At 43.5% G+C, this 13506-nt stretch overlaps 1 protein-coding gene across 2 annotated transcripts; it reads left to right on the forward strand.

Annotated features, from left to right (window-relative positions):
* Window positions 1-630: 630 nt before the first annotated feature.
* Window positions 631-12660, forward strand: bbs7 (Bardet-Biedl syndrome 7). Of its 2 annotated transcripts, none has more exons than XM_022231176.2 (15): window positions 631-694; window positions 1026-1140; window positions 1980-2108; window positions 3008-3183; window positions 3914-4173; window positions 4818-4884; window positions 5716-5896; window positions 6677-6761; window positions 6953-7055; window positions 7331-7598; window positions 8247-8449; window positions 9332-9496; window positions 9690-9903; window positions 10613-10736; window positions 11237-12660. In XM_022231176.2, the coding sequence occupies exons 2-15, from the start codon at window positions 1102-1104 to the stop codon at window positions 11374-11376; spliced, it is 2154 nt and encodes a 717-aa protein (XP_022086868.1). In that variant the 5' UTR covers window positions 631-694; window positions 1026-1101; the 3' UTR covers window positions 11377-12660. The 2 variants fall into 2 exon arrangements, with proteins under 2 accessions (XP_022086868.1, XP_022086869.1); XM_022231177.2 differs by having other exon boundaries at window positions 658-694; window positions 1023-1140.
* The last annotated feature ends 846 nt before the right edge of the window (window positions 12661-13506 follow it).

The following is a 13506-nucleotide window of genomic DNA, read 5'->3' on the forward strand; positions in this document are numbered from 1 at the left end:
GGGCAATCCTTCAGGAGCTGATTATATTTTGTCCTTTGTTTATTTCTGTTCCAAAAGTCAGTGGACTCGCAACTAGTGTTGTATTCCAGTCCATTAAAAGTCCCTGCAAGTCCCTGTAAGTCCATCACAAGTCATCCAGTCTTAAGACAATTCACAAGCTGTTCAAATGAGCTGTGACAAAAACATTCACCCTGTTACTTATGACTGGCATAGCGAAGAGACTCGTGACTGGACTTGTCAAGGGACTTCGTAATGACACTGATGTTGGCATCCCTCATTACCTCACCCCCGAGGAACATTTCTGAAGAAACAGACATAACCAGTGCTATATGCTCCGTGGCGATGCTCCTCTCAAACACTAGGCCTACCGAAAAATAAGTTTTCTCATAGACGATTGCACCTGAGTATAAGCTTCCCTTTGGAATTATTCATCCGACATCATCATTGCTATTTAAGACATCCCACGAAAAATATCTTTCATCACGAATTTCATGTATGTCTTGCACCGCTGCAAAGTCAAACGTGGGCGATGATGATAATGCCTATCGTCAGTAGCGGCGCGACGATGCCTACTCACTGCCACTGTATTAGCGCAGGGCAGAATCACCAACCACGGACAATTGAGGGCGCTATGCATTCCACCGAAATTTCTCTTCGGTCGGAAGACAGCGTCTGTAACAACCGTGCGAAAAGTGTAAGTAAATTTATTTTAACGAGTGATTTCAGACTGGAGAACGTAAATTTTCTCTCCATGAATAAAAAAACATGCTGAGATTTGTCCATCAACACAAGTCGATGAAAAGAAATGGGTTTTTGGGGGGGCTTCAAATTTTCCGCTCTGTACACATGGTAGCCCCACTACCGTGGCACGGACTATCACTCCGTCCTTAGCCACACACATCCGTATGTGCAATTTCGTGTCGGCGTATTGAACATTCCGGCGCACTCACTTATCATCGTGGGTGCAATTTCTTTTGACGAAAATTCTAATTTTGAAGCCTTACCTTTATTAATTGGACCAGCAGCACACCTTGGGAAGTAGCTGGTGGCTTCCCGTTTTGACATCTCTGAGTGTCTGGTAGCCCATCACCTCGTGCCAAGATGATGGAACTGAATCTGCATCGGGCAGATTATATCCAGGTAGGCAATCAGGTTCACATTGTCCTTCAAATTAGACACTAAACCAGTCTACTCATGGATAGAGTTTATCACACATTGATGGTTGACCTGAACTACACTAGAACCAATATTATATCCAGCAGGAATCAAGGTCCGTCTGATGTGAGTTAAACCCTCTGAAACTGCTAATGTCTAAAAGCTTGGAAAGATGCCTTTTATGTTACCTCTTACCACAAAAAGTACATTTACAACAGAACATGGAGGTGTGTTATGTCATGGTTATGTAAACCCTAACTAAAAATATGTTTCTGATTCACAAAGATTGCCAGAAACATGTTTGAGGCACTGGGAAAAAACGGAGAACCCAAGCTGGTTACACCATCCAACAGAGACAAAATACAAGCAGATCACATCGTTGACAAAACGTCAGTTTTGCTCAATATGTAGCATATTTCTCACCACTGCTGCTCACTTTTCACCTAGAAGAAAGCACCCTTCACTGTACGGAACAACAAATTTATGTTGGAGATATGACCAAAACATCCACTCATTTTCTGCCAATTTGGACTCTGAATGAACCAACTCCAATCTTTGGTTCTTGCCTTGGTTGGAACAATGACGTCACCTAATTAGGCATAACCTAATTCGCAAAAATGGCAAAACGGTGATTAGAATGGAAATGCATTTCTGGTCTGGGTGGCGAAAGCACGCTCCATCTTTCAGATTCAACTTCAAGGCAGAAGTCATTTGGCATAAAAAAGGTTTCCCAGTACGGGAGACACCATTCAGTTTGGATCGAAATGCCCACGAAATCAGTTCTGGCTGATCTCTGGTTTATTAGTTGGTGTGTCATTTGTCAGGTCGGGGTCACCACTCCCCGTACCATGCGGCTCCTGCCTGAGAAGAAAGCTAAGGCACCGCAGCGGGTGGCTGTAGCCGACCAGACTGGTGTCCTACAGTGCTTCAACATAAAGAAACGGGAACCGGTGGTAAGTCGTAGCGTAAGGCCTGTACAACTTCCTCCATTGCATCACTGCTTTGAATTGGTCAAAATCAAATACCTACTTTTTGCAGAATATTGATAATTCAGACACCGGTTGCGGAACCATTTTCAAATTAGGAGGGGGACAGTTGTTAGACCATCAGACATCATCCATTAATAGGCCGATCCATTGAGCCCCACCCTGTCATAGGATCTGCAAAAAGTGGCGGGTGAGGGGACCAGGCCCCCCCATCACAAAAGTCACTTTCACCCTTCTTCGAATGAAGCTCAGTGTAACTGTTTTGTGTACACTGTGCCATTGGTTAATTGTACACTGTCGGAAAGTTCCCAAGCAAAATGCAGTGTTGTCGATGAGTCCGTAACAAGACCCTGCAGGTCCATCACAAACCATCTCAATCCGTTGCCAAGTCACAAGCAATGCAAAGGAATGGTCACAAAAGCATTACTCTGTCATTGCTTTCACCCTGATGGGTACAACTGTTCCCTTGGCTGTACTTTTGAGGGGACCTGTGAATGACTTGACTTGCATGCTGCTAAAATGTGTAGACACGAAAGGTTAATATACATGTACTCAGGAGTTTTAGGAACTTCTCTGTGCTGCTGAGTTTCCCTACCAATGGGAATGCAAAATTCATATTTATGCCAGTGTTGGGCATTTCTCTTGTGCATACAATGATGTCCAAAATTCCAGGCACAATGGCTGACAATACTTCATAGGTACCAGTTGTAATTGTTGTCACCTCTAAGCTGGTGTCCAACCTCTCTTTTTGAAATCTGTAATTACACGGTAGGAAACGGGGGACCAGTGTCCCACTTTAAGTTTTATTGTCGGGCTAAATGTTGCCATTCTTATCTTAAAAATAAACATTCCGTATTTTTTACCAGAGTGCTTTTAAGACACTACCAGGCCCAAAGATCAACCGGCTGGAGCTGGGCGGGGCCCTGGGCACCCCTCCCGACAAGGTCTTTGTGACCTCAGGGTCAGAGGTCAAAGGCTTCACCAAGAAGGGCAAACAGTTCCTGGGCTTTGACACCAACTTGACGGAGAGCATCAAGACGATGTAAGACACGGACTTTGCATAGTAGTTGATTGACAGTCGGACTATGTCCTAAAGTTGTGGCTATGGCAAGAGCTAACACGTGTCAATGGAAGCCAGTGGCTAAAGCGGCTTGCAGACACTCCCATAGATGCGTGTGCTACTGCCAGTCACAGCCATTGGGTTAGGCGTAGCCATAGACATGGAATTTGTTTGAATTCTTGAATGCACTGTGTTAACAGTTTCGACCAATCTGGTCCATTTCACATTAACTCCTGTAATTCTTTTCCGTGAAAATTTTGTCAAAGCATTAGGTTTTTCCCACATTAAAAGACGTCAAATAAACTCACACCTTCAGTGCAGCATGCTATCAGATAGCACTTTGCCACAGACTACGAAATTAAAATCTCGGAATAACAGGTTTTATGGGTACTAAGTTCTCACATTTCGTGAAACTAATATATATCAAAGCAGAGGTTCCAACAGTTCACGATGCTCCGTTTTTTAAAGAGACAAGACAAACAAGGTGATTTAAAGAACAAAATGAAAACTGCCGCACTGTTATTCTACCGGCTAAGCCATCCACCCTTAGCAACTTTGAAGGTCGCCATTGTCCTTGCGAATGGGTGCTCATGAAACTTGATGGTTTATTTAGCCTTTCTTCGAACCTTTTATTTCAACACAGAGAATTTCTTAACCAATTGCGTCATCAAATATGTTTATAATTCTGAATGTTTTGTTGCCTGAATTGTAGGTGGGTGTGCGGAAGTCATCTCTTTCTGGGAGGCAACTACATCTTCAACCATTACGTGGACTGCAAGGACGAGAACTATTACCTCTGTAGCGACCGCATCAACGACATCGTTTGCCTGCCCCTGAGCAGGGTGAAGGAGGTCACGCCCGTCCTGGCCTGCCAAGACAGGGTCCTGCGGGTGCTGGATGCGTCCAACCTGCTGTATGAAGTGGAGGTGGCCGGCCCTCCGCAGACCTTATGTCTGTTTGCCGATGAAGGAGGTATGTACCACTTCAGAAGGGGGGGTGGTTTCACTTACGTCATCAGCACGTTCTTACTTTTGAAAAGTTACTATTTTGAGGAACTTCAGCACCAACACGGTATTTGCTACAGCGGTTACAAATTTGAAATTGAGGCATTTTATGAAAATTGTGGATATGGCTACTAAAACAATGCAACATTTATGGATAGGGCTTTGCATACTGGGCATACCGCAGCCCAGCAGTCACGGTTAAAAGAATCCCGCCGTGAAGGGATTAAACAGCCGTAGCCAAGCAATGTTTAACAATGCCTGAGGCATACTTTTCGGGATGGCCTACTTTCTCGAGATCACTGAGAGTGCCACCCATGGCTGTATAAATTGCTGTGTCATTTAATCCATTCTTATGGCTAGGATCAACTGTTGGCAGAGTTCTTATCAGTGACAATAGTAATGTGGAAAAGGGACAGCACACAAATCATGTCATTGGAAAAAGACCCCATCTTACCATATTTTGAAAGATGTGTCATATCCTGTCTGTCTAATCAAAGACTGACAGAATTTTCAGGAAATTCTTGTAACATTCTCTTTCGTGGTGACGACCAATGATATATGTTTCCCATAACCGGCTGCGATTAATGTTTTCGTCGCACGCTTAACTTGCAGGTGAGGATGGCGAGGAGGTTTTGTACGGCACGTCAGATGGCAAGATCGGACTGGTGCAGCTGGGCAGGTAGGGTGGCAGCGTGAAAATAAAATGAAGCTAAAATAAGGTTTGTTGCATATGGAAAAGATGGAAACTATACTTAGGTGTCGAGACCTGACACCAGCGTATCACCTCGTCTCCGTGCAAGGCTTGTACAACTGCACTGGCTTTTCTGTAAAGATTTTTATGTCCCTAAGCAAGAAACCTTGCTGTAATGGACCTTTCCCATGAAATAGGTAAAATAGATGGGTGCCTGCGGGCTACCACTGGTTGGCAAGCGCGTCCCATCAACACTGTTGGCAGTGTAGGCGAGCTGCTAGTAACCATAACCTGGAGCATTGACGGTCAATCAAAACCATATTACAGCCTTTGCCCGATACTTGAGCATGCTTTTCTCGAAACTAAGTAAAAAGTTTTCAGTTTTCTGAGGATGGAAAGTAGTTCCTTGTCTTTAAGGTTGGCACTCATGTCAAACTATAAGAAAACGGCAATATTGACGAGCACATGGCGATTTGTATTGTCACGTCATAGATTTAAGCAACTTTGCCAACCAGTGGCAGTAATGCGCATGCACCTGCCTTATTTGCATATATCATGGGAAAGGTCAATTAGGCTTGTGCCTGGTCTCAGCATGCCTTCACGAGGCTGATCTGTCTTTATATGATGTCAACTTTTTCCCCAAGATGCATTTGGGTAAAGTTGGATTGGCGTCCCCCCCCGGAGAAGGGATTTTCATTCACCACGAATTGCTCTTTAATTGTGAACTGCTAGAAGTGGCATTTGTTTTTAGTATTGAAATTTTCGTTTATAGGAAAGTACATATAATATCTTTCAATTTTCATTTTTTTCCGTCTACAGAATGGCCCCAAATCACAAGTGGGAGGTTCCAAACGAGAAACGCCACGGGGGTGTGCTGTGCCTGGACAACTTTGACATCACGGCCGACGGAATCCCCGATCTGTTGGTGGGCAGAGACGATGGTCTCGTCCAAGTGTACGGTTACGACGAATCAGACGAGCCCGTCTTGCGATTCAGTCAGGTGCGTGCCTGAAACATGTTGTTGCACAAAACATGGGCTTTAGATGTTTTACCTCAACATTGTTTCCCTGTAGGCTGTAAAAGTTTTATGCAAATCAGCAGACATGCTGAAATTGGAAGGAAACCATAGAGGGGCTTTGTTCACAAACAAAGCGTAGAATTCCACTTTCAGTCAACAATGACAGAAAGTTCATTTTTGTCTATAAAAACAAAATTAATGGTCGTATTCAAGTGTGTTACTAGTGTAAACGCGTCTATACGCTAGAACGCATGGTCAGCAGGAGTGTCACCCAGGTTAAAAAGGAAAAAAAAAGAGCGTACTCCCGATCAGAATGGTGCTTTGCTCTTGCATCACACGATTGTTCCAACGAAGGTAGTCATTCAATGTTCGAACGATGTCATTTGAGAGTTCTGCGTACACAAGATTTTCCTGCATCCCCAAGTATGGAAAGTGACACACACACATGTAGCTTACAGGTTTCATTAGAACTGAAAAGGTGTTGGAAATAACACCTGCTGATGACTCTCTGTTCATCTCAAAGTACACTACCAAATTTCACACTTCCATTGGAAAGGCGGATGACAATCAAAGTTCTGGTATTTTGTCGCATTGAAATTGTGGGAATCTTATGAATCTGGGGAGAAGCCATTTGCGGTGACACCGTACCTGCGCACATGTTACACATTTTCTTAAACGATACCTTCTTTTTTCTTAATCCCTAATTGCATGCCTACTTCTCATTGCGGTTGATGTACAAGTCTCTGTTTGTCCTTCTTGCAGACGTTGAGTGAGAGCATCAGCTCCATCCAGGGAGGAACTGTGGCCACGCCGGGCTATGATGAGGTGGTAGCGTGTACCTACGCAGGTCAGTACCCATTAGTCAACTCTTGATGCTGGGTGGTGTGGTGCCCTCGTTCGCTCACGCTCGAAGCCAACACCTTGCAATCACACAGACAATGGTATGCCTTTAAACTGCAGTTAGCCTTCATTTGAAGAAGTGTGCGTCAGTGTTGGTTCTTTGTGTGATTTGCACAAGTTTGTGATGTTTCGTTTCAGGCTGGATCCAAGGGCTGAGCACGGAACCGCCCCTCAAAGAGGCGGGGCCAGGAGACAAGGTCAAGGTCAGCCAGGACACCCAGAATAAGATTTCAAGTCTCAAGTAAGTCAGGCCAGTCTTTCAGGGCTATGGGGCAGTGCTGCACCGGTTAAAACAGCGATCTTGGCACCATCCAGTCCAAGGATCGGGTTATACAATCTTTTCTTTGATCTGTGCGTACGCGCGCACTCGTTGCAGTTGTTTTCACCGGCCGCGGTGTGGTTGCTACCCATATTTTTGTGAAACTCCCCGATGTCCGCGCTGCCCCATAGATTTTCTTGCGGTCAGAAAATTTGTCAGGACTTTTAAAACTCCAAATGCTTGTTATACTTGACCAGAGCTGAGTTGGAGGGTCTCCAGCGTCGCGTGATCCAGGAGCGGGAGAAGTACCACTACTCGGCCATGAACACCAAGGCCATCTCCGCCGTGCCCTACTTCAACATCAACGACCGGTTCTCACTGAACCGGGACGACGCCAGCTACACGCTCAGCATCGAGGTGCAGGTAGCCATTGACAACGTGCTGCTGCAGAGCGACGTGCCCATCGACCTGCTGGACGTGGACAAGAACTCGGCCGTGGTCAGTTATAGCTCCTGTGATACAGAGGTCAGTAGGTGCACAGATCAGATATAAATTGCAGCCTTTCGGCGTACTCCTCAACTGTTAATTACCTGTGGACGGTATTATTCCACATCAAACTTGGAGGACAAACTTGAGGGATGTACAGTCAGTCCTGTTGCTGTCTTTAACCTTTACTTTTTCTGTCTGATTACTTTGAAAATCTAAAAGTCACAACAGCCTTCATAGCCAGATGGTTGTAAATCTTGAAAAAGCAACGCTTTAGAAGGCAGCCCTTCACAAAAGGCATGTGCAAAAGTACTAAAGAGTTTTGAAAGTGCAGTATTTGAAATGCAAATGCAGACATCAATGCAGAAAAAGTCACAAAATTCTCCACAACGAGGCTACTAAATTGCAAAATTCAATGGGATGAGAGGTTCAGAGTTCAGTCGATGAAAAGTGATATCAATTCATAATTAGAAATCTTTTAAACAATCGAAAATTTAATCAGAATATAGGGTTACGAAATTACGAATTTACAAAAATGGAAACGTAATTGTGCTGGTTACCTGATTGATGGATGAAACACTTCAGATTAATTTCCTTGGATGTAATCCATTTTGTGAAAATTGTTCCGCTGAGAAATGTACACCAGAAAGCTTGTACGATTCTGCATTCTTGTTCTCTCCTATTTAGAATGGCAACTTTCTGTTGGCCACATACCGCTGCCAAGCCAACACCACTCGTCTAGAGCTCAAGGTGCGGTCCATCGAGGGTCAGTATGGGGTACTGCAGGCCTACATCACCCCCAGGCTGCAGCCCAAGACCTGCCAGGTCAGACAGTACCATATCAAACCGCTGTCCTTGCATCAGAGAACACACGTACTGGACGACGCAAGGTGAGGGGAAAATTCATGACAGAACTGATGAATTCAAAATCGTTAAATTGTTGAGATGCTAAGTGCGGGATTTTGATAAGCAATTAAACAGACCACCTTTGCTAAAACAGGTTACTAAGAGCTGTGATCTTTGAGATTGGCAGTGCATTCAATGACTTCCCGGGTGCTTACCTTTAATGTCGTCAAAGGTTTGAGCGAGCGTGGGCAATATGTGATATTAATGAACGCTCAGGTCATTTGAGGTATCCAAATGGGTGAAAAGGTCATGCATAAATCAGATTTGTAAAAGCCATTTTGAACTGTCAAAAGCATCGGATATCCACACACACATATTTAGCTTTTAGTTCACATAACCTACTTGAGTTGACTTAATTTACCCCTACATGCTATGATTTTTCTGAGCTGTTTACAGTTTCATTAACTTCCCTTTGCGTCCTTCTACTAATATCTAAGCCTCCATGTTTTTGCCTTGCATTGTGGGATAATTCCCCCATTAACCAATTTTACAATGATTGCGGGGTCACTTAACTCATAAATATAATCTTTTCCACTGTAAACTTTACATTATCTGTCAAATTGCAGTGAGATTAAGCTGTAGGTTTTCACGGCGTTCATTTCCTTCCAACTTAAAATCTGTAAACCGTTTACAGGGTTTTCCTCACAATACTCATGATTAAGACTTCACAATTACCGAGTCTACTGAACTCATTCCAAATGGGGTTAAACAAAGGGTTTTTCAAAAACTCAAATTTACCTTGTGAAAGAAGAAATGTAGAATAAGAACTCGGGTGTTTTGGAATGTCGAAGTGTTAAAAAATCAGGACACTTTCGTACGTAACACCTGGCGATGGAACAACCTCATTGTTAAAACATTTTTGGCAGGCCCATGAACACCCTGAAGTTGAGCGGTCAGTTCAGCCTGGCTGAGATCCACTCCTGGGTCTGCTTCTGCCTGCCGGAGATCCCCGAACGCACCCCGCCAGGAGACACCATCAACTTCCACTTCCTCTCCACGTTCCTGGACACCCAGCTGGACTGCCTGTACAGGTAAAGCCACTTCGGAATGCAAGGCTGCGGCTTATGTTCTCTTTCCATCTTTAATAGTTCCCCTCAATTTTTCCTTTCAAATTTCATTTCAATCTGACCTTGCATCAGGTCCAATTTATAATTTTCCTATTATGGGTAAAAAAAAAAGGGAAAGAAACGAAGAAATCACAACAAAATGAATATTACGTCACAGGAAAGGAGAGGGCATCTTCCGGTCGGACAACATCTCCACCGTCTCCATCCTGAAGGACGTCCTGAGCAAGGAGGCCACCAAGCGCAAGATCAACCTGAACATCAGCTACGAGGTGCAGGAGGAGTCGGTGCCCGACACGCTGAGGAGGCTGCACCCCAAGCTGGAGTACCAGCTCCTGCTGGCTAAGAAGGTTCAGCTCATCGATGCTCTGAAGGTATGTGGGAAAAAAAAGCCATCCTCCCTCCCCCAAAACCCGGTGTAATCAGTAACATTACGAATGTACAAAATATAAAGTGACCCTCCCTCAACCATATGTTGCCGGGGAACTTGGGATTCGGGTACCTTGAGTTTGTACGTCGTCAATAGCGGAGGAAATCCGTCATTGTTTTGAAAGATTATAGAACTGTTTGTGGTATTCAGCGCGAGCGGATTACCACAGGGGACAAAAGCGCTCCAGCACTCCAGTGATGAGCGACACCATACTGCTGTATGATAATCTGGCTCATGTTGAAAAGATGACAGCAGCGTACTGTGCCAGTTTCAGGGAACAAAAGAAACTTTACACCACACAATCTGGGCTCTTTTTACCAGGCGCCAGGCCTGGCTGAAATACTCGGGCGTCAGTAGATGTTGTCTGTCAGATTAGAGTAGCCGCCAGACAGTCACTCGATGGGGTTTAGGCGTTCAGGAAAAAAAATAAGAAATTTTGAAGATTTTTGAAAACCGAAGATATTAAAAAATTGCCCGTATGTAGGAGCTGCATTTTTAAAAGGCACCTGTCAGGAAGTGGTGCCCCCCACACACACTTTTCAGAAGTGATTGACGCCATTGAAATTACTGTGGATTTTAAGCACGACATGTCAACTGGTGTAATTTATAATTGACATGAAAGATTTTTGTTCCAATTTTCTTTTCTCTCTTAGGAGTTACAGATCCATGAGGGGGATCTAGAATTCTTGTCCCCCGAATACCGGCAGATTCTTGGTGATGCCGACACTTTGCAGGCAGAGTACAAAAAGCAGCCATGTCACCTCGAGAGGTTGTACGGTAAGCAAGAAATAATTCGTATGCTGGTTGTTTTGTTTGGTTTGAGTTGAGGAATGTGGGAATACTCCAAATTTTCCCCAACTGTCTTTCTGAAGAATTACTCCCACATAAGTCCTCCCTGTCTGTAAGACTTCTTGCCATGTAACCTTACGGTTTTATGAAACCCAAGCTTAATGCAGAGTAGATAACTTAGGATCTCCAGTGACAGTATATACGGTGCTTTTATTTGCTGTTCTGCTACTGCTAATTATGTTTTATCCCACTTCTGACACCAGAAAAGAAACTTGGTATGTAATTAATGGAAACAGTCTGAATGGGTGCTCTTAAGCGGGATTTTAAAAGTCGTGAAACCCCAATTCCAGCACTGCACTTGTTCTCTTTGCTTAGCACACCATAATTTGGCAAACACATAATTTGGGAAGTGTCCCAAATGTTTGGACCAGCAAGTTTCTCCAGACTCAATCTGCTAAATTGACCATGCAGTTTTTTTGTCTGAACAGGAATGATTACAGATCTCTTCATTGACAAGTTCAAGTTCAAGGGAACCAACGTCAAAACCAAGGTGCCTCAGCTCCTGGAGGTTCTGGATAACTATGAGCTCCAGAACCTAATCGACTTCTTCAACTCAGCTGGCTCATAAAAAAACCCAAAAAGAGTCAAGCTCCCCGAAAATCAGTCTCCTTTCTTCACCAAAACGAATCTTGTGGCATCACTTCCAATTTAGAAACAAACACTGTCCATTGTGCAACACCTGTGCTTGCCAGGATTCTGCTTCATTGTAACTGGTCAAAGGAGAGAGCTTGGTGATGTTTCAAAATCCTGTCGGGGTGCTATAGGGCCCATGTAAAAAATGGAGAGGTCACTTTGTTGTCTGACCCCAATATTGAAATTACGACTTCATGAGGTGAGATGTTTCATGTATTACTCACAGTCACAGCACTTCCCAAGCCTACCAGGTCTGGAGAGATTTAACACTTTTCTGCGTCAAACCGTGTTAGCACTCTGTCGTTTTCTGGACTCACCGGTGGACATTAAAATGCATTGTAGTCACAGATGGGTTTAAGAAGTCCTGCATTGGGATTGGCAAGAAGTACAAGTGACCAATTTTCCACTGAATGTGTACAAAATGAGCATTTTCGGGTTTGGATACAGACCAAAGTCTCCAAAGTTTTCTGCGTTGACATTTGCTTAGGAGTGTTATAGGAGTGCGTATAGCCTACATGGGAGTGCTTTAGTCATTAGCAAAAGTGGTCCATTCTAGGCAAGAGAGAGTAGAGCAAACTAATAAAGCATTCAACGAGTGCCAAAAGAAACTGTGTACAACTTTTTTTATCAGGAATACATGCATTCTGTCAGTGCTCTCTGTCTTTACAGGTTTCCAAGTCTTTGCTGCTTGGAAGTGGGGTGTCTGGTGTAACACCCACCTGTTCTGGTGATGTCTTTGTCATTCTTCCATTTGAGAAGATGATTTTTGTATAAAACGGTGTCGTTATTTTGTGAGGTGGGGTTTTTTCCCCCAGATTTTCAAAATTGGAATTTCCATTTCGTTTTTTGTTTTAGTACAAACATTGTTTTCTTTGTGGTAACATGTACATGTGACCTACACATGCAGAGGAGAGGACTAAATTCCAAGAATTCATACATTTTCAATTTTTGCAATGATGACATTTTTCTTCTTGTTGCGGAACCAGTCTATACATAGATCCACTGCTGTCTCATTCTGCTGGACAGCCACACCTGCTCCTAGAAACAATCCTAGACCTTGTTTGCCCTACCTTATGCTTTGCAACAGAAAACATAGACTACATTGGAAAGTACTCTTTATGTGTAAAAGTACATATTTGCACTTGCTGTGTATACTTGAATGGAATCTGTACATTGTATATGATTGTAAATAAAAGTATCGTTTATCATTGCTGTGACAGTCAGTGCTACTGAATCAGTTCATTTTGAATATATTACAAGCCGTGCGGTGACTCACGGAGGGTCCAGTTTCATGTTTCAGCTCAAAGTGATATGAATTGCAAAATTAGGGCCATAAAAACAGAAAGATGAAAGGAATATCATGATCCTTTTCGGGCAAATTTACCTGGATTGGAACCTGTTGAGTGTGCAGTGAAATTTCTGCCACTGAGGTACTGCATGTTCTGGGCACTTCTTAACAAGTATATATTTGCACTTGCTGTGTTAAGAGCTCTTGTTACTTCATAACAAGGTTTAAGGCAAAAAGTTTGTGCTGTGCATGGTCAGTTAATGTACACAGATGGAAGCGGCATCATCCTACTGTGTTACGTATTCCTAGTTTTATATCTCAAAAAATCAAGGCCTTTATAAACAAACTCTGGTTGAATTTGGTTCAACTGAAAGAGTTCGCCCCTTTCAACGTGATGTGTCATTCGGAGGTAAACAGATTCCGTGGGATATCGTTTGTAATTGATGAGGGGCGAGATTGAAGTATGGCAGTATTTCATTGTATCATTACTGATGAGGTTTCTTGCCTCTTAATCTTACACATTTTGGAAAACCTTATGTATGTAGGGTTTGTTAATAAACCTAAATTGACCCTTTGAAGACAGGTGAAACAAACCGGAAGCGGGGAGCCAAGTGGTCTTTTCTCTTGTGAAAATACTGAAATCAGGTCGTGCGGGTCGACCCAATTTCAGAAAGGACTTCACTGCAAGTCAGCAGCTGCTTTCCTGAATTTTGCAGCATTTGCTGTATCAACAGTCTTCCTTTTTAACATTTTTTTCTGATGGTTTTGTAGAATGGG

This window comes from Acanthaster planci, linkage group LG02 (assembly GCF_054643075.1).
Source record: "Acanthaster planci isolate LZ-2023a linkage group LG02, COTS_SCS, whole genome shotgun sequence".
Lineage (NCBI taxonomy): Eukaryota > Metazoa > Echinodermata > Asteroidea > Valvatida > Acanthasteridae > Acanthaster > Acanthaster planci.